Source organism: Triticum dicoccoides, chromosome 2A, assembly GCF_002162155.2.
Source record: "Triticum dicoccoides isolate Atlit2015 ecotype Zavitan chromosome 2A, WEW_v2.0, whole genome shotgun sequence".
In the NCBI taxonomy this organism is placed as follows: domain Eukaryota; kingdom Viridiplantae; phylum Streptophyta; class Magnoliopsida; order Poales; family Poaceae; genus Triticum; species Triticum dicoccoides.
Window position 1 is genome coordinate 747,827,857 of NC_041382.1, and position 22,431 is coordinate 747,850,287.

Here is a 22,431-nt window from a genome sequence, read left to right on the forward strand (position 1 = left end):
GGATTTGTTTGATTAGCTCGATTCTCGACTAAATTTTGATGAAATTTATTAAATTTTAGCAGTTTTGATGGGTATCAAGATATTTATAACCTAAATTTTGTTGACAGATTCAAACTAACTTTAAATCAAAATTAAACAAGATCAAATCTTGCTAATTGAAATCCAAAAGAATTCTCATGCATTCTGAACTTTTGGATATTTTTGTGGGGTTCAAAAATCTATGTCATAGACTTTTAAACCTTCGCCCTAAACATCTTTATATATTACATAAATTATTCAAAAATAGAAAAAAATAAAAAGGGATAAAGAAAGCAACATATATAAATAAATAAAAATTCAAAAAAAAGAAGAATCGTAATACAAAACAAAATAAAGTTGAGCCATGAACCCTTCCCCGTCATGAAACAGTAAAAACCTACATTCGTGTAAATAAAGCTAATATCCATTTTCTAGTACTACTACCAACATGATATTTGGGAACCATTTGTCATGAGATGTATAGTCACGGAAGGAGGATTTTATACCTATCGGAGTTTAATATCGATGCCTAGTCAAAATTTGTTATTAATCAAAAGTTTAGCGAGAATTATGCATTTGTTTCATTAGCTTGACCAACGACTATATTTTGATGAGATTTCAACAATTTTGGTGTGTACCAAAATATGTGTAACCTCGAAATTGTGGGCCCGATTCAGACCATTTTCAAAGGAAATTTAGGTTAGGTTAAACTTCTTTAAAAATGGGTAAATTTTGATAGATCGCAATCCAAAAGAACTCTCGGGTATTCTGAACTTTTTGAATATTTTTTGTGGGGTTCTAAGTTGTTTATGTGAGGGAATTTTAAACCTTGCTCGCATGTATTTAATCATCATCATAAACATAAAAGCACGATGTGATACTTCATCAGTTTCTTAAATTTTAGAAATTCAATGGGTGCGGAGATATTTGTAACCTCAAAATTTGTGGGCAGGTTCAAATCAACTTTTTTATAGTAATGGATTTTAACCCGTTGAAGCTCTCACTCCCTATCCTACATGGAATGCCACACAAACGGTCAACACAAGTCAAGGAAGTCAACAATAGTCCAAGCCGACACCCATGTGTCTTAGCAGACTACAATGGTCAATGAAAGTGCACGAAAGGCTTCTTGGTCAATAAATCAAAAGAGGAAGATAACATAAAAATATAAGTCAAAGAATAAGGCAAGAGAGCAAAGAAGCCCAAGCCCAATCAAGGAAGCCTCCTCCTAGTGTAGGGATTATCTCCTTGTGGGCTACAACCCAAGTTTTTAGAAAAAAATATATCAATATCTACAATACCCAATCTTTATCATCAGATCCATCACTAAAAGTACTTTCATATTTTATTAATTTTGTATTATAGATGTTGAAATCTTCTTTTATAATCTTGGTCAAACATAAGTAAGTTTGACTTGCATGAAAACTAATGCACCTTAATTATATTCTGGAATGGAGGGAGTAATATCCATTTTCTAGTAGTACCAAAATGATTTTTGGGTACCATTTTGTTGTGAGATGTAGAGCCATGGAAGGATGATTTTTGACCTACCACAAGTTTAATATCGATGCCGAGTCAAAATTTGTTCTAAATCAGAAGTTTATCGAGAATTAGGGATTTGTTTCATTAGCTCGATTCTCAACTAAATTTTGATGAAATAATTCTTGACCAAATTTTGATGAAATTTATTAAATTTTAGCAGTTTCGGTGGGTAATAAGATATTTATAACCTCAAATGTTGTTGACAGATTTAAACTAACTTTAAATCAAAATTAAACAAGATCAAATCTTCCTAGAACCTAGTGAATTTGACATATTGAAATCCAAAACAATTCTCATGCATTCTGAACTTTTGGATATTTTTGTGGGGTTCAAAAATTTATGTCGTAGACTTTTAAACCTTCGCCCTAAACATCTTTATATACTATATAAATTATTCAAAAATAGAAACAAAATTTTTAAAAAGGGATAAAGAAAGCGACATATATAAATAAAGAAAAATTCAAAAAAATAAGAAGAATCGTAATACAAAACAAAATAAAGTTGAGCCATGAACCCTTCCCCGTCATGAAACGAATAAAAACCTACATTCATGTAAATAAAAGCTAATGTCCATCTTCTAGTACTACTACCAACATGATATTTGGGAACCATTTGTCGTGAGATGTATAGTCATGGAAGGATGATTTTACACCTACCAAGAGCTTAATATCAATGTTGAGTCAAAATTTGTTCTTTATCAGAAGTTTAGCGAGAATTATGGATTTATTTCATCAGCCTGATCCGCGACTATATTTTGATGAGATTTCAGCAAGTTTGGTGCATAGCCTAATATGTGTAACCTTGAAATTGTGGGCCAAATTCAAACCATTTTCAAAGGAAATTTAAGTTAGGTTAAACTTCTTTAAAAACGGTTAAATTTTGATAGATCGCAATCCAAAAGATTTCCCAGGTATTCTGAACTTTTTGGATATTTTTTGTGGGGTTGTAAGTTTTTTATGTGACGGCATTTTACACCTTGCTCTCATGCCTTTAATCATCATAAACATAAAGCACGATGTGATACTTCAACGGTATCTAGTACACGAATTAGATTACGGCTTGCACTTGTATAATATGCCTAAAAACAGTAGAAAAATAACAGGTGACATGAAAGTAAAAAACTATAAAGTTGATACAAAGTTGGGTCATCTATTTTGGAACGGAGGGAGTAGTTTGGAGTGAGGGCTAGTCTGGGGTCCAGCGGAAGCCCGGCCCACTGAATGCCGAATGTAGGCCCGAAGGCCGCGGATAGGGCTGCCGACATCTTGTCGCCACCGGGTGGTTTCGCTCCATGTGAACGAGCGAACAGACGATTGGACGGAACCAGCCGTCCACTCCCACTCCATCCCCCCCAACCCAACCCCGAGGCGAGAAGACCACCACCCCGTCCCGGCGGCGGCGGATCACGCTGTGCGCGCGCGTGCCTGCGGCTGCGTGAGGAGAGAAAAAGGAAGGATAAAAAGGCGCGCGTCGGTTGCAGTTAGGTAGGAGATCGAGGTCTCGCCCCGCCCCCACGCACTAAAGGCCACCGCTGCCGCTGGGTTTCCCAGTTTGGACCGGCGCGGCTTCCCTTCCCTTCGTGCGGTGGGTGGTGCCGTGCCGTGCTGGCGGCGGCCTCCCGACCTACTACTATCCAGCCAGACCCAGACCCACCGCGTGATCCATTGCTTTGCAGCGAGGGGCCGCGAGGAGGAGGAGGAGGAGGAGTCGTCTCGGCACTGGGCGCTGGGCAGGGAGGGCGAGACCGCGAGGAGGGGTAAGCGCTCCTTTCTTTCCTGATCTTGTTTTCTTCCGATGATCCGTCTGTTAGGAACCCGGATTCTGCTTGATTTGGCCGGCTGATGGGTGATTAAGTTAGTTGATTGTTAGTGTCTTCGGTTTATTTCTTTCGTGTTGTTCAATTATTAGTCTGTGCTCTGATCTCATTCAACCTTGTCCGATTCAGTTCCAGATTGTACTGCTAGTATGTACTATCGATTACATGTATGTGCCATATGCATCTCTCTATATATGTGTCACTTTGCACTACGGCAAATCATGATCATAGTTCATTCATCTAACTGTTTTGGGTGGGATATCTGCTGGAACCTGCAATCTTCTGGTTGAACAGTGAATGGCTTTGGGCGCAAAATAATGCGAGTGGTTGGATGTTACCTTTTTGTTTGGCAAACAAAAGCCCAGTAGGCCAATATAAGCAAGTAGCTGAAAACCTTTTGCCCATAAAAAGCTTATTAGGTGGAAAGCTATTGCACACGGCAGCAGCAATTTCCACAAAGCATAATGCGATGTTATTAAAAATCCTTCATCTAGCAAGTCACGGTCAGAATGAAGAAATAAAGAGAAAAGACCGTACGATGCAATTTGTTTCTATTTATATGCAGGTCACCTTCTGTACTAGTATCGTTCCTATACCATGCTTGTACGGAAGACGGACATAATTTAATAAGTAAATTAACAGAACATATCTCATAGAATAGCATAATGCACAGAGATATAATCATGTATTTGTCCGTAGAGGTATAATCTATTGATAAGTTCTAAGGCAGTATGCAGCTCTCAGATATCACTATACTACTATGATCTGCGCATTGAATTACTTGAGGCACATGGAACCTAACTGCAGGAAATGCTCATCCTTTGTTTTTGCCGACCTACAGAATCATGAGCGGAACAGGGTACACAGTGGAAGTCACTAACCTGTCAAGCAGCGCATCTGAGAATGATCTTCATGAGTTCTTCTCATTCTCTGGACCTATTGAGCATATAGACCTTATCAGGTGATGTTTACTTGCCATTCATAAGCTAGAGTTAGTTAACTACTCCCTCATTCTTATTGAACATTCGGTCCTAGGAGAATTTTATGATGATCTTCATGATTATTTATGATGTCAAGACCTGCCGAGCAAGTTTCAAGATTCATCATGCTTATTGAACATTCGGTCCTAGGACAATTTTAGGACCCGAATATCCAGCGAATGTCAGATTTTTAGGCATGGCAAATTGAACGTTTTTCATGGCAAATTATGTTTGCCGGGGGTGGCAAGTTTAGTTGTCAGAGCATGCAAATCCGCCTCAGTTCTTTTTTTTGGCAGGAAATTGCCATGCTTTCAAACTAAATTTGCCATCATTGTGCCAATATAAACTGCCATTAAAAACGTCAGCTTTTTAGCGTTTCCGCAATTTTATGTTTTCTGATCATTTTCAATCTGCAACCATAACCCTATTGGACAATTTAAAATTCCGTGTTATTTCCATGTCCTGTCCTTCTTATCATTCATTTTCTGACGAATTTAACACTAACAGATCAGGAGGATATGGCTCAACTGCTTATGTGACTTTCAAGGAACCCTATGCATTGGAAACTGCAGTATTGCTGAGTGTAAGTTTTTTAATTTTATTGGCAGCAATATTTTTCAAAGCAGTGCTCTGGGCCTTTTTTTTATCATGATGTGTCTGATTCCTATGATTAATTCTTAACCTTCTATGGTCTACTGATTCACTGTGAATTAAGTTCCCTTGGCCAGGAGATTACTTTGGTTTTTCCGCATGTGTTAGTATAGACTGCCCCCTATGTTCCATCATCTCAAGTACATAGTTTAGCTCAGATTCTATACTGGTGAAGTCCTTAAAGATGTACACCCTCTGTTTCTAAATATAAGATGTCCTGTTGGTTCAGTTTAAACTGACAAAATGTCTTTATTTAGGAACAGAGGTAGTAAATTGCAGACTGTTTTTTCAGCCCACCTGTTGTAAATTAGTGTCCAGATGACTGTTTTTTCAGCCCACCTCTTGTAAATTGCAGACACTCCCTGTTTTCCCCTTAAATAACACTTCATGTCTTTACAGGGGGCTACCATTGTGGATCAGCCGGTGTGCATATCTCGTTGGGGACAACCTGATGAGCCTTGTAATTTCTGGGACAGGCCAACTTGGCAGGTGGAGGAGGAAATTGAATATAGGGTATGCTACCAATTCACATCATTGATCATCTTCAGTCAGTAATTTTGTCTTTTGTTAAATGTTACTAGAAATTATCTCCTTACATGAAAAGTAAAAGCAGAAATAAACCACAAACACGTCCTTTTCTGAGAACTATTAGTTTTTTTTAACGTTGCAGGAGCGCTGCCGTATCTATTAGAGGAGAGGAAAATACTAATCTGAATATTAGTTTCAAACAAATGTTGGCAGGAGTACTATTAGTTTCAAATAAGCTAATCTGAATATTAGCTTGACTTCATCTGCTGACATTTGCATTTCATCACCGCAACTTGAACAGGATTACCAATCATGCCAGTTCAACGCCACTCCACAGGAAGCATTGACAGTGGCTCAGGACGTCGTGAAGACAATGCTGTCAAGGGGATACATACTGAGCAAGGACGCATTGTCCAGGGCTAGAGCTTTCGACGAGTCCCACCAGCTATCTGGGTCTGCGGCAGCAAAGGCTGCGGAGCTGAGCCGGAGGCTCGGCCTGACCGACAGAGTCAGTGCTGGTGTTGGCGCAATCAGATCAGTGGATGAGACATACCGTTTTACCGAGACGACCAAGACCGTCACCACCGCCACTGGAAGAACAGCAGTCAAGGTTATGAACACCATCGTGACCAGCAGCTACTTCTCTGCGGGAGCTATGATGGTCTCCGAGGCTCTCACCCGCGCCGCCAAGGCCGCTGAAAATCTGGCTGCTCATGGCAGGCAGCATTAATGGAAATAAACACCCCGTTCGAACAGTTCGTTGTGTCGGTTATACAAAAGTCAGTTATTCAGACACCAGGGTTGAACTTAAAGAGTCTTAAGGTATGATATTTATGCTATGTATGATACAGTATATAATAACAGTATTGTGGTAGCTAGAAAAAACTGTCAGTTATTCAGACAACAAATGTGGTTTGAACAAGCTATGTGCAGAATTCAGTCAAGGTGATCGTGCAGTCATGTCTCTGACTTTTCTGATGCTCTTGTTTATTCGAGTTCAGTATCCATTTTAGTGTCGACGTGTTGGCCTTTTTTCTGAACGTTCTGCCCACGTTGAATGTTGAGGCCGACATTCCATCTCTGACGCAGCTTCAGGTAAAATTCTGAACCTAAATATCACAGATCAACACAGGCTGAGTCCTATATTTATATGGCTGTATTCACTCTTCACCAACAAAATTTGACCTCATAGATCTACAACAGAACTTATTAGGGAGGGAGAAAATTATTACTGTAGGATCCTAAGCAAAACCTCTTGCCGGATATAGTAGGATTCTTCTGTAAATGCTCTTCACACTGTACAAAGTAGAAGCAACTAAAACAGCAGGAGAACTTTAGCCTACGGTAGACTGTAACGGAAAAAAACAGAGCATCAGCAGCAGCAGACGGGGCATCCGATGAGGCCGTTCTCGTTGCAGTCCGGGCACCGCTGGAACTCGCCGTCGTCTTCGTCGTCCTCGTAATGGACGAAGATCTTGCAGCTGCCGTAGCACGTCTCGCAGGGCACGAACCGGACGTCGCCGCACGCCGCGCACGCCTCCATGCACCCGAGCTTGCGCACCGGCGCGGCGTCGCACCCCTCCAGCGTGCGGGCGAGCTCGCCGGCCTCGTGCAGGGCTTGCACGTCCTCGGCGCCGCCCAGGTACCGCCCGTGGACGAACACGCGAGGGAGCGTGGCGGCGGCGCTGGGGCCGGTGAGGAGCTGCGCGAGCTCGGACTTGAAGGCGGCGTGCATGGACACGTCGCGCTCGTCCACGCGCACGCCGTAGCTGCGCAGGATGTTGCGCACGGCGCAGCCGTCCACGAACGTCTTGCGCACGCCGCGGAGGCTGGTGAAGTACACCACCGCCCTCCGCCTGCCGCCCGGCGGCCCCAACACCTTGGCGTCGCGGGCGCCGTTGCTCGTCCTCCGCTCTATGATCTTTTCTTGGAACGCGTTGATGCGGGCGCGCACGATGCCGGCGAGCTCCGGCATGCCCCTGGTGGGCGCCGAGACCGGCGTGCATGCGCTTGCGTCGGCGCCGTCCTTATCCTTCTGCGACCCAGGTTCCTCCTTCTCCTTGTCCGCGGGTGAGCTCGCGGTGTCCCTGGTGGGCGGCGAGACCGGCGTGCATGCACTCGCGTCGTCGGCGACCTTCGCCTGTTGCTGCGACGCCGATTCCTCCTTGTCCGTGGGCGAGCTGGCCGTGCTCGGCTGCTGTGACGGCGACGTGTCCTGCGCGAGGGCCTCCCGGAAGCTGGACAGTATCTCCGGGTCAAACTCGAAGGCGACGGGCACGTCCTGGTCGGCCAGCATCCACGGCGGTGTCGTCGGCGGGGGCTCATGATGCGTTGCCCGCGGCGTGGGCCCTTCGTCCTCGAGCCCGGCCATGAGCTCCCACGCGTTGATCACCTCCGGCTCGTTGGGCGGCGTCAGCGTCGGCGTGCTCGTCCTAGGCCCGACGGCGGCATTCCGCTTCGCCGCCGCCGCCGCCGTCTCCTTGAGACGGGCGAGCACCTCCCGCAAGGCGCGGTCGTTCTCGAACTTCACCATGATCTCCTCGACCGACAGGGTCGCGTACTTGCTCGACGACGCGCCGGATCGCCGGCCCGGGACGGGGCCGAGGCTGCGCAGCACGGACGCGGCCTTGGCCCGCAGCCGCGGCCGGTTGGCGGACGACAGCGAGAAGCTCCGCCTCGCGCGCGGGCCGACCGCCGCCTCCACCCAGCGCATGTCGCGCCGCGCCTCCACCGAGGTGGTGCACCCCATCGCCGGCCGGCCGGACACAGCCCGGTGCTAGCTAGTTCCTCTTGGTTACGCGCGCGCGCGCGCATGCAGGCGCGGCTACGGCGTCACGGCGGGAATGGTTGGGGAGAATGGCATGGAGGGAACGGCGGGTAGCTGGAGGCGATGCGGCTTTGTAGGAGGAAACGGATCCAACAGTTTCCTCCACGGCCTGGCTTAATTAGTCCCCATGAAACGGCCGGAAAACAAGGCAAAAATAGGAGTGATAACCGATGATGGCGCGCACGAATGGCCGCGTTTGACTTTCAATAAAAAAATGTTCGATGGAACTGGCCAGACGTTGATTGACAAATTTAAGAGACTGCTGTTCGTTTAATTAACCTCACTTTAATTTATGAGAAATGTTCTAGAAGTACTTTTCAGTCTTGGTCCTTTCGAATTTTAAACCTAAATTTGACTAAGAACATTATATGAGTTGGGGGTGCAAACGGAGCGGGCTAGCAGACAATAACGTAGCACAAATGTGGTGTTGTTTTTAGGCAAGGGACGAGCAAATTTGAAATGATTGATAAGTGTGGTGGGATGAACCGAGCTGCCGCTTGCGCTATATATTTTCATTAAAATTTATATCATTGAAAACATATTTGAAAGAAGTTTTCAACGATATATTTTTCTGAGATGCAACGCATAATTTATTAGTCATTTTTATGTCAAGGTTAGGCTCAAAATTATGGCTTCATTTGGTTAATACGATACGAATATCATATGGATAGGAAAATCATAGAAAGTGAGATGACATGTACCCTTGGTCCTATGAAGAGAGAGATGTCATTTGATACATAGGATAAATTATTTCCATTAAGGCTAGGATAATGTTTTTTCTTTAAAATATGTAGGATTGATTGCTATCCTTCGTAGGAATAGGAATCCATTCCTACAAACCAAAAGCACCAAATGAATGTTTTTTTGAAAATCCTATCCTATTGAATTCCTACAAAATTTCTACAAACCAAAGGAGGCCTATGGTTACAAGTAGACACATTATACATTAGTATGATGCACCAACAAGGATTGCGAAGAAACATCAACACATTTCACTAATTTTTTATTAAACATTTCAACATGTGTGTAAAAACGAGCATCATGACTGGAACCCTAGTAGATAAAGTTATACACCACAACCGTAAGATTTTAAATATCTTAATTCATGTGTAATAAATATCTACGTTCACCTAGAAATTTAACAACAGAGATATTTGTTGTTGTAGTGTTTGATGGTTGCTACTTGGCACCGATCTATTAATGTTGTTGAAATAAATATAAATAGCAGTGGCTCCCCTCTTAGGAATTGTTATGAGAGGGCCATAATTGCCATTAGGTTTTTTGGTCCTCGAATGGTAGTCCAGTTATATATCCAATGAAGAACAATTACTGTATTTCCCACCACACAAGATAATTTGCAAAATTACAAACACATGTTGCATCAATATAAAATTAATACTATCGTTGTCATCGATTCATCTTCCTATGATTAGTCAACCTACCTCCACCCTTCTTCACGCCTTCATCTCGTTTTACATTTCCTAGATATAGAATGTAAGCTCAAAGACTTCATAAAAATTGGATACAATGGCTCTAACTTTGTATCTATTTAGCCATTGCCCAGGGTATCACATGCAAGATCTTAGCTAAATGACCATCTCAATATTAAAGATATGGTTATTATAAATAATGTTGAATATTGATATGATTATTGTCAATAATTTTAAAGTAGATACATATAATAGATATATGACTATTGTGAATTGTTGTGGGGACGATAATTCATGCACTATTATCCTATACGAATGTTGCCAGCCAGAACGAGTTGTGTTCGACTGGTGTCACAGTGTGGTGATCTTTGGGCTCTTACGTGCTGTCACACTCTTGTGACGATGTGTCTGGATCGGTCATTGATAACCCACAAGTATAGGGGATCGCAACAATTTTCGAGGATAGAGTATTCAACCCAAATTTATTGATTCGACACAAGGGGAGCCAAAGAATATTCTCAAGTATTAGCAGCTGAGTTGTCAATTCAATCACACTTGGATAACTTAATATTTGCAACAAAGTGTTTAGTAGCAAAGTAATATGATAGTAGCGATAGCAAAAGGTAACGATAGCAAAAGTAATATTTTTGGTGTTTTGTAGTGACGATAACAATAGCAACGGAAAAGTAAATAAGCGAAGAACAATATATGGAAATCTCGTAGGCAATGGATCGGTGATGGAGAATTATGCTAGATGCGGTTCATCATGTAACAGTCATAACCTAGGGTGACACAGAACTAGCTCCAATTCATCAATGTAATGTAGGCATGTATTCCGAATATAGTCATACGTGCTTGTGAAAAAGAACTTGCATGACATCTTTTGTCCTACCCTCCCGTGGCAGCGGGGTCCTAGTGGAAACTAAGGGATATTAAGGCCTCCTTTTAATAGAGTACCGGACCAAAGTATTAACACATAGTGAATACATGAACTCCTCAAACTACGGTCATCACCGGGAGTGGTCCCGATTATTGTCACTTCGGGGTTGCCGGATCATAACACATAGTAGGTGACTATAGACTTGCAAGATAGGATCAAGAACTCACATATATTGATGAAAACATAATACGTTTAGATCTGAAATCATGGCACTCGGGCCCTAGTGACAAGCATTAAGCATAGCAAAATCATAGCAACATCAAACTCAGAACATAGTGGATACTAGGGATCAAACCCTAACAAAACTAACTCGATTACAGATAAATCTCATACAACCCATCACCGTCCAGCAAGCCTATGATGGAATTACTCACGCACGGTGGTGAGTATCATGAAATTGTTGATGGAGGATGGTTGATGATGATGATGGTGACGGATTCCCCTCTTCGGAGCCCCGAACGGACTCCAGATCAGCCCTCCCGAGAGAGTTTAGGGCTTGGCGGCGGCTCCGTATTGTAAAACGCAATGAATCTTTCTCCTTGATTTTTCTCTCGCCGAACACGAATATATAGAGTTGGAGTTGAGGTCGGAGGAGCTCCAGGGGGCCCACGAGGTAGGGGGCGCGCCCCCACCCTCGTGGCTAGGGTGTGGGCCCCTGGCCTTGATTCTTTGCCAGTATTTTTTATTATTTCCAAAAATAATCTCCGTGGAGTTTCAGGTCATTCCGAGAACAATTTTGCTGAAAACAGCGTTAGTCCGGGTTAGTTCCATTCAAATCATGCAAGTTAGAGTCCAAAATAAGGGCAAAAGTGTTTGGAAAAGTAGATACGACGGAGACGTATCAACTCCCCCAAGCTTAAACCTTTGCTTGTCCTCAAGCAATTCAGTTGACAAACTGAAAGTGATAAAGAAATTTTTTTACAAACTCTGTTTGCTCTTGTTGTTGTAAATATGTAAAGCCAGCATTCAAGTTTTTAGCAAAGATTATGAACTAACCATATTCACAATAACTCTTTGGTCTCATGTTTACTCATATCAATGGCATAATCAACTAGCGAGCAATAATAATAAATCTCGGATGACAAGACTTTCTCAAAACAATCATAATATGACATAACAAGACGGTATCTCGCTAGCCCTGTCTGAGACCGCAAAACATAAATGCAGAGCACCTTTAAAGATCAAGGACTGACTAGACATTGTAATTCATGGTAAAAGAGATCCATTCAAGTCATACTCAATGTAAACTAACAGTAATGGATGCAAATGACAGCGGTGCTCTCCAACTGGTGCTTTTTAATAAGAGGATGATGACTCAACATAAAAGTAAATAGATAGGGCATTCGCAGAGGGAAGTAGGGATTTGTAGAGGTGCCAGAGCTCGGTTTGAAATAGAGATGAATAATATTTTGAGCGGCATACTTTCATTGCCAACATAACAACCGAGAGATGGCGATATCTTCCATGCTACACACATTATAGGTGGTTCCCAAACAAAATGGTAAAGTTTATACTCCCCCTCCACCAACAAGCATCAATCCATGGCTTGCTCGAAACAACGAGTGCCTCCAACTAACAATAGTCCCAGGGGGAGTTTTGTTCGCAGTTATTTTGATTTGATTTGCATAAAGCATGGGACTGAGCATCCCGGTGACCAGCCATTTTCTCGTGAGTGAGGAGCGGAGTCCACTCCTCTTGAGAATAACCCGCCTAACATGGAAGATACGGACAACCCTAGTTGATACATGAGCTATTCGAGCATACACAACATAATATTTATTTGAAGGTTTAGAGTTTGGCACATACAAATTTACTTGAAACGACAGGTAGATACCGTATATAGGTAGGTATGGTGGACTCATATGGAATAACTTTGGGGTTTATGGAATTGGATGCACACGCAATATTCCTGCTTAGTACAGGTGAAGGATAGAAAAAGACTGGGAAGCGACCAACTAGAGAGCGACAACAGTCATGAACATGCATTAAAATTATTCAACACCGAATGCAAGCATGAGTAGGATATAATGCACCATGAACATAAATATCATAGAGGCTATGTTGATTTTGTTTCAACTACATGCGTGAACATGTACCAAGTCAAGCCACTCAAATCGTTCAAAAGAGGATACCACCCTATCATACCACATCACAACCATTTTAATAGCATGTTGGCACGCAAGGTAAACCATTATAAGCTCCTAGCTAATTAAACATGGCATAAGCAACTATAATCTCTAATTGTCATTGCAAACATGTTTATTCATAATAGGCTGAATCAGGAACAATGAACTAATTATATTTACAAAAACAAGAGAGGTCGAGTTCATACCAGCTTCTCCCATCTCAATCAGTCCACCATATATCGTCATAATTGCCTTTCACTTGCACGACCGAATGATGTGAATAATAATAATAGTGCACGTGCATTGGACTAAGCTGGAATCTGCAAGCATTCAATAAACAGGAGAAGACAAGGCAATATGGGCTCTTTTGTCAGATTAACAATAATGCATATAAGAGCCACTTCAACAATTTAATCATGGTCTTCTCCTATCGACCCCCAAAGAAAAGAAAAGAAATAAAACTATTTACACGGGAAAGCTCCCAACAAGCAAAAGAAGAACAGGAAATCTTTTTGGGTTTTCTTTTTAATTACTACTACAGGCATGGAAAGTAAACTAATTAAAGGCTACAAGTAATTTTTTTTGTTTTTTCTTCATGTTTATTACACACACAAGAAGAAAGCATAAAAAGGAAATAAACTAGCATGGATGATACAATGAAAAAGTATGAGCACCGACAGCTAGCAATGAGTGTGTGAACATAAATGTAATGTCGGTGGGAAATACGTACTCCCCCAAGCTTAGGCTTTTGGCCTAAGTTGGTCTAATGCCACGGATGTCCTGGCGGATATCCAAAGTTGTAGTTGGGGTCATACTGAGATGCAGCAGTCATTGCATCGTGGGTTGCAACTTGGAGGCGAGCTATCTCAGCCCTCCTCTTATACTCTTCCGCCTCCTCTCTGGTTATAAAATATCTCCCTTTTGCCTGAAAGTCAAAGAAAGTAGAAGCAGGGAGAGCGACGTGATAGATGCGTCGTCTGTTAAAGATTAGTCGATACTAGAGGGACTGATCGTTCCTCTCAACAAAATTATGAAGAACCATAGCCTCATAATCCAAATAAGCGAGAGTCAACTCAATATCATCCTCACGAATGGTTATACCAAGAAAATTAGCTATACGGGTTGCATAAATTCCACCAAAGAAATCTCCATTAAATCTATTATGATGCAACCTACATGCAACAATGGCTCCCAAATTATAAGATTTATCTCCTCACACAGCACTCCTAAGAATACTGAGGTCAGGGACACACATATGACATGATTCATCTTTACCATTTATGCACCTACCTATGAAGAGAGCGAAATAATGTATAGCAGGAAAATGAATGCTCCCTATGGTAGCTTGTGCTATATCTCTAGATTCCCCACAGTTATACTGGCAAGAAAATCTCTAAATTCAGATTTACGAGGTTCACTAGCACTACCCCACTGTGGAAGTTTGCAAGCAGTGGTAAAGTCCTCTAAGTCCATAGTATAAGAATTTTCATAAAGATCAAACATGACAGTTTGAGAATTGCGTGAAGATGAAAATTCAAACCTCCTCACAAAGGAACTAGTGAGATAGTGGTACTGGCGGCACTTTTCTGCTTCGAAGCTCACAAGATCAGCGTTACACAAATATGCGTTAAATTCTTCCTTAATTCCTGCTCGATCCATGAAGTCCTCTGAAGGCCACTCACAAGGTCACACTGGAGCGTCCCTTGGTGGCTCATCATTAGCATCACGCATTGCAAGCCTGGGTCCTTGCTTCCTTGAAGAACCACCTTGGTACATTTTCCTAAACATATTTCTTCTTCTGAAAAATTTCTGAAATTTTTTAGTAACTTCAAATAAAAGTAAACCAAACTCGACAAAATTGATAGCAACTACTCCTACAAGTGCCTAGAGCCTATATCATGCATTAGAACTACTTGGAACCATATAAATTTGACATGCAAGCTCAAGAACATGGTCACCTAGGCAGCACAAATTTGCAATGAATAAAGCACTAGAACAAAAACTAATTGGACCAATGGAGGAGTCACATACCAAGGAACAATCCCCCCAAAGCAGTTTTATGAGAGGTGCTTTGAGCAAGGAGATCAAAAATCGCAGCAAAATGAGCTAGAACTTGTGCTTGAGCTGGATAGTGGTGTTTGTGGGAGGAAGAAGAAGTGTATGGGTGCAGGAATAAGTGGAGAGGAGCCACCATGGGCCCACGAGGCAGGGGGCGTGCCCAGGGGGGTGGGCGCGCCGTGGACCCTCGTGGCCAGGTGCTTTCTCGGCATATTCTGCTCGTCCTCGAGTAGGTAAATGATAAAAACAGAATTTTTGATGTGGAGTGCTACTTGGCATAATTTAATTGTAATTCTTCTTAATTGTGGTATGAATATTCAGATCCGAAAGATTCAATACAAAAGTTCATATTGACATAAAAATAATAATACTTCAAGCATACTAACTAAGCAATTATGTCTCCCCAAATAACATGGCTAAAGAGAGTTATCCCTACAAAATCATATAGTCTGGCTATGCTTCATCTTCACCACACAAAATATTTAAATCATGCACAACCCCGATGACAAGCCAAGCAATTGTTTCATACTTTTGACATTCTCAAAACTTTTTCAATTTTCATGCAATACATGAGCGTGAGCCAAGCACTATAGGTGGAATAGAGTGGTGGTTGTGGAGAAGACAAAAAGGGAGAAGATAGTCTCACATCAACTAAGCGTATCAACTGGCTATGGAGATGCCCATCAATAGATATCAATGTGAGTGAGTAGGGATTGTCATGCAACAGATGCACTAGAGCTATAAGTATATGAAAGCTCAAAAAGAAACTAAGTGGGTGTGCATCCAACTTGCTTGCTCATGATGACCTAGGGCAATTTGAGGAAGCCCATCATTGGAATATACAAGCCAAGTTCAATAATGAAAAATTCCCACTAGTATATGAAAGTGATAACATGAGAGACTCTCTACTATGAAGATCATGGTGCTACTTTGAAGCACAAGTGTGGTAAAAGGATAGTAACATTGTCCCTTCTCTCTTTTTCTCTCATTTTTTTATTTGGGCCTTTTCTCTTTTTTTATGGCCTCTTTTCTTTTTTTTCGTCCGGAGTCTCATCCCGACTTGTGGGGGAATCATAGTCTCCATCATCCTTTCCTCACTGGGACAATGCTCTAGTAATGATGATCATCACACTTTTATTTTTCTTACAACTCAAGAATTACAAGTCGATACTTAGAACAAAATATGACTCTATATGAATGCCTTCGGCGGTGTTCCGGGATATGCAATGACCCATGAGTGACATGTATGAAAGAATTATGAATGGTGGCTTTGCCACAAATATGATGTCGACTACATGATCATGCTAAGCAATATGACAATGATGGAGTGTGTCATAATAAACAGAACGGTGGAAAGTTGCATGGCAATATATCTCGGAATGGCTATGGAAATGCCATAATAGGTAGGTATGGTGGCTGTTTTGAGGAAGGTATATGGTGGGTGTATGATATGGACGAAAAGGTGCGCGGTATTAGAGAGGCTAGCAAAGGTGGAAGGGTGAGAGTGCGTATAATCCATGGACTCAACATTAGTCATAAATAACTCATATACTTATTGCAAAAATCTACAAGTTATCAAAGCAAAGTATTACGCGCATGCTCCTAGGGGGATAGATTGGTAGGAAAAGACCATCGCTCGTCCCCGACCACCACTCATAAGGAAGACAATAAATAAATAAATCATGCTCCGACTTCATCACATAACGGTTCACCATACGTGCATGCTACGGGAATCACAAGCTTCAACACAAGTATTTCTCAAATTCACAACTACTCAACTAGCACAACTTTAATATCACCATCTTCATATCTCAAAACAATTATCAAGCATCGAACTTCTCATAGTATTCAACACACTCATAAGAAAGTTTTATTATTAATCTTGTATACCAAGCATATTAGGATTTTAAGCAAATTACAATGCTATTAAAGACTCTCAAAATAATCTAAGTGAAGCATGAGAGATCAATAGTTTCTATAAAATGAATCCACCACCGTGGTCTAAAATATATAAGTGAAGCACTAGAGCAAAATTATATAACTCAAAAGATATAAGCGAAGCACATAGAGTACTCTAACAAATTCCAAATCATGTATGGATCTCTCAAAAGGTGTGTACAGTAAGGATGATTGTGGTAAACTAACAAATAAAGACTCAAATCATACAAGACTCTCCAAGCAAAACACATATCATGTGGCGAATAAAAATATAGCTCCAAGTAAAGTTACCGATAGAAGTAGACGAAAGAGGGGATGCCTTCCGGGGCATCCCCAAGCTTTGGCTTTTAGGTGTCCTTAGATTATCTTGGGGGTGCCATGGGCATCCCCAAGCTTAGGCTCTTGCCATTCCTTGTTCCATGATCCATCAAATCTTTACCCAAAACTTGAAAACTTCACAACACAAAACTTAAAGTAGAGAATCTCGTGAGCTCCGTTAGCGAAAGAAAATAAAAGACCACTTCAAGGTACTGTAATGAACTCATTCTTTATTTATATTGGTGTTATACCTACTGTATTCCAACTTCTCTATGGTTTATAAACTATTTTACTAGCCATAGATTCATCAAAATAAGCAAACAACACACGAAAAACAGAATCTGTCAAAAACAGAACAGTCTGTAGTAATCTGAATCTAGCACAAGATCTGGAACCCCAAAAATTCTAAAATAAATTTCTGGACGTGAGTAATTTATCTATTAATCATCTGAGAAAAGAATGAACTAAATATCACTTTCAAAATAAAAATGGCAGTAGTTCTCGTGAGCGCTAAAGTTTCTGTTTTTTTACAACAAGTTCAACAAGACTTTCCCCAAGTCTTCCCAACGGTTCTACTTGGCACAAACACTAATTAAACACAAAAAACACAACAAAAACAGAGGCTAGATAAATTATTTATTACTAAGCAGGAGCAAAAAGCAAGGAATAAAAATAAAATTGGGTTGCGTCCCAACAAGCGCTATCGTTTAACGCCCCTAGCTAGGCATAACAAGCAAGAATAGATCTTGGTATTGCCATCTTTGGTAGGCAATCCATAAGTGGCTCTCATAATAGATTCATAAGGTAATTTAATTTTATTTCTAGGAAAGTGTTCCATGACTTTCCTTAATGTAAATTGGAATCTAATATTTCCTTCCTTCATATCAATAATTGCACCAATCGTTCTAAGAAAAGGTTTACCAAGAATAATAGGACATGAAAGATTGCAATCTATGTCAAGAACAATAAAATCTACGGGCACATAATTCCTATTTGCAACAATAATAACATCATTAATTCTTCCCATAGTTTTCTTAATAGTGGAATTCGCAAGGTGCAAGTTTAAAGAGCAATTATCAAAATCATGGAAACCTAACAAATCATACAAAGTCTTTGGAATCGTGGAAACACTAGCACCCAAATCACATAAAGCATAGCATTCATGATCTTTAAGTTTAATTTTAATAGTTGGTTCCCACTCATCATAAAGTTTTCTAGGGATAGAAACTTCCAATTCAAGTTTTTCTTCATAAGATTGCATCAAGGCATCAACGATATGTTTAGTAAACGCTTTATTTTGACTATAAGCGTGAGGAGAATTTAGCACGGATTGCAACAAGGAAATACAATCAATCAAAGAGAAATTTTCATAGTTAAATTCCTTGAAATCCATAATAGTGGGTTTGGCAACATCTAGGGTTTTAATTTCTTCAATCCCACTTTTATCAAATTTAGCATCAAGAAGATCAACAAATTCTGAATTCTTAGAACGCCTTCTAGGTAAAGGTGGATCATATTCAGTCCCATCATTATCAAGATTCATATTGCAAAACAAAGATTTAATGGGGGACACATCAATAACTTTTAGATCTTCATCATTATTTTCATAGGAACTAGAAGAACACACTCTTATAAAGGCATCTTTCTTAGCACGCATCCTAGCGGTTCTTTCTTTGCACTCATCAATGGAAATTCTCATAGCTTTGAGAGACTCATTGATATCATGCTTAGGTGGAATAGATCTAAGTTTCAAAGAATCAACATCAAGAGAAATTCTATCAACGTTCCTAGCCAAATCATCAATCTTAAGCAAATTTTCTTCAATCATAGCATTAAAATTCTTTTGCGAAGTAATAAATTCTTTAATATTAGATTCGAAATCAGAGGGCATCTTGTTATAATTTCCATAAGAATTGTTGTAGGAATTACCATAATTATTAGAGGGATTACTAGGATAAGGCCTAGGATTGAAATTTCCTCTATACGCGTTGTTACCAAAATTGTTCCTACCAACAAAATTCACATCCATAGATTCATTATTATTCTCAATAAAATTAGACATGGGCATATCATTAGGATCGGAAGAAACACTCTTATTAGCAAATAATTTCATAAGTTCATCCATCTTTCCACTCAAAACATTAATTTCGTCTATCGCATGCACCTTTTTATTAGTAGATCTTTCAGTATGCCATTGAGAATAATTAACCATAATATTATATAGGAGTTTAGTAGCTTCTCCTAAAGTAATTTCCATAAAAGTGCCTCCCGCGGCCGAATCTAAAAGATTTCTAGAAGCAAAAGTCAATCCGGCATAAAAATTCTGAACAATCATCCACAAATTTAAACCATGAGTAGGGCAATTATGTATCATTAATTTCATTCTCTCCCAAGCTTGTGCAACATGTTCATGATCAAGTTGCTTAAAGTTCATAATATCGTTTCTAAGAGAGATGATCTTAGCGGGAGGAAAATACTTAGAGATAAAAGCCTCTTTGCACTTGTTCCATGAATCAATAGTATTTTTAGGCAAAGATGAAAACCAAGCTTTAGCACGATCTCTAAGGGAAAAAGGAAATAGCTTCAATTTAACAATATCATTATCCACGTCTTTCTTCTTTTGCATGTCACACAAATCAACGAAGCTATTTAGATGGGTAGCGGCATCTTCACTAGGAAGGCCGGAAAACGGATCTTTCATGACAAGATTCAGCAAAGCAGTATTAATTTCACAAGATTCAGCATCGGTAAGAGGAGCAATCGGAGTGCTAATAAAATCATTGTTGTTGGTATTGGTGAAGTCACACAACTTAGTATTATCTTGAGCCATCGTGACAAGCAAGCAAACTAACACACAAGCAAACAAAAAGCAAACGGGCAAAAAAGGCAAATAGAGAAAGAGATGGAGGATAGAGAGAGAGGGCGAATAAAACAACAAGGGTGAAGTGGGGGAGAGGAAAACGAGAGGCAAATGTCAAATAATGTAATGCGGGAGATAAGGGTATGTGATGGGTACTTGGTATGTTGACTTTTGCGTAGACCTCCCCGGCAACGGCGCCAGAAATGGCTCGTTGATGGGAGATAAAATTTTAACTTGACTTCGTGTGAGCCTCCCCGGCAACGGCGCCAGAAATCCTTCTTTCTACCTCTTGAGCACTGCGTTGGTTTTCCCCGAAGAGGAAGGGATGATGCATCAAAGTAGCGTAAGTATTTCCCTTAGTTTTTTAGAACCAATGTATCAATCCAGTCGGAGGCTACGCACGAGTCCCTCGTACCTGCACATAACAAATAAATCCTCGCAACCAACGCAAATAGGGGTTGTCAATCCCTATAAGGCCACTTACGAGAGTGAGATCTGATAGATATGATAAAGATAATATTTTTGGTATTTTTGTGATAAATATGCAAAGTAAAATAAAGGCAAAGTAAATAACAAAGGAAATAACTAAGTAGTAGGAGATCAATATGATAAAGATAGACCCGGGGGCAATAGGTTTCACTAGTGGCTTCTCTCGAGAGCATACGTATTCTATGGTGGGTGAATAAATTACTGTTGAGAAATCGACATAATTGAGCATAGTTATGAGAATATCTATGTATGATCATGTATATAGGCATCACGTCCGAGACAAGTAGACCGACTCCTGCCTGCATCTACTACTATTACTCCACTCATCGACTGCTATCCATCATGCATCTAGAGTATTAAGTTAAAAACAGAGTAACGCCTTAAGCAAGATGACATGATGTAGAGGGATAGACTCATGCAATATGAAGAAACCCCATCTTGTTATCCTCGATGGCAACAATACAATACGTGCCTTGCTGCCCCTACTGTCACTGGGAAAGGACACAGCAAGATTGAACCCAAAGCTAAGCACTTCTCCTATTGCAAGAAAGATCAATCTAGTAGGCCAAACCAAACTGATAATTTGAAGAGACTTTCAAAGATAACCAATCATACATAAAAGAATTCAGAGAAGGTTCAAATATTATTCATATATAGACTTGATCATAAACCCACTATTCATCGGTCTCAACAAACACACCGCAAAAAGAAGATTACATCGAATAGTTCTCCACAAGAGAGGGGGAGTGAAGGAAATGTGCCCTAGAGGAAATAATAAAGTTATTACTTATTTCCTTATATCATGATAAATGTTTATTATTCATGCTGGAATTGTATTAACCGGAAACATAATACATGTGTGAATACATAGACAAACAAAGTGTCACTAGTATGCCTCTACTTGACTAGCTCGTTAATCAAAGATGGTTATGTTTCCTAACCATGAACAAAGAGTTGTTATTTGATTAACAAGGTCACATCATTAGTTGAATGATATGATTGACATGACCCATTCCATTAGCTTAGCACCCGATCGTTTAGTATGTTGCTATTGCTTTCTTCATGACTTATACATGTTCCTATGACTATGAGATTATGCAACTCCCGTTTGCCGGAGGAACACTTTGGGTGCTACCAAACGTCACAACGTAACTGGGTGATTATAAAGGAGCATTACAGGTGTCTCCAAAGGTAGATGTTGGGTTGGCGTATTTCGAGATTAGGATTTGTCACTCCGATTGTCGGAGAGGTATCTCTGGGCCCTCTCGGTAATGCACATCACATAAGCCTTACAAGCATTGCAACTAATGAGTTAGTTGCGAGATGATGTATTACGGAACGAGTAAAGAGACTTGCCGATAACGAGATTAAACTAGGTATTGGAATACCGACGATCGAATCTCGGGCAAGTAACATACTGATGACAAAGGGAACAACGTATGTTGTTATGCGGTCTGACCGATAAAGATCTTCGTAGAATATGTAGGAGCCAATATGGGCATCCAGGTCCCGCTATTGGTTATTGACCGGAGACGTGTCTCGGTCATGTCTACATTGTTCTCGAACCCGTAGGGTCCGCACGCTTAAGGTTACGATGACAGTTATATTATGAGTTTATGTATTTTGATGTACCGAAGGTTGTTCGGAGTCCCGGATATTATCACGGACATGACAAGGAGTCTCGAAATGGTCGAGACATAAAGATTGATATATTGGAAGCCTATTTTGGATATCGGAAGTGTTCCGGGTGAAATCAGGATTTTACCGGAGTATTGGGAGGTTACCGGAACCCCTCGGGAACCATATGGGCCTTAGTGGGCTTTAGTGGAAAGGAGAAAGGGGCAACCCAAGGTGGGCTGCGCGCCTCCCCCTTCCCGTAGTCCTATTAGGACTAGGAGAGGTGGCCGGCC

The 22,431-nt window shown here is 40.9% G+C and overlaps 2 protein-coding genes across 2 annotated transcripts; one reads left to right on the plus strand and one right to left on the minus strand.

Moving 5' to 3' along the window:
- The first annotated feature begins 2,891 nt into the window (after nucleotides 1-2,891).
- LOC119356888 (binding partner of ACD11 1-like) lies at nucleotides 2,892-6,513 on the plus strand. Its single transcript, XM_037623879.1, has 5 exons — nucleotides 2,892-3,316; nucleotides 4,218-4,337; nucleotides 4,864-4,939; nucleotides 5,407-5,520; nucleotides 5,837-6,513. Exons 2-5 carry the CDS (start codon nucleotides 4,222-4,224, stop codon nucleotides 6,263-6,265), a joined length of 735 nt encoding a protein of 244 aa, XP_037479776.1. The 5' UTR covers nucleotides 2,892-3,316; nucleotides 4,218-4,221; the 3' UTR covers nucleotides 6,266-6,513.
- A 163-nt stretch (nucleotides 6,514-6,676) lies between these two features.
- LOC119352231 (uncharacterized protein At3g28850-like) lies at nucleotides 6,677-8,335 on the minus strand. The gene has a single exon (XM_037618933.1). It carries the CDS (start codon nucleotides 8,282-8,284, stop codon nucleotides 6,908-6,910), a length of 1,377 nt encoding a protein of 458 aa, XP_037474830.1. The 5' UTR covers nucleotides 8,285-8,335; the 3' UTR covers nucleotides 6,677-6,907.
- Nucleotides 8,336-22,431: the final 14,096 nt, after the last annotated feature.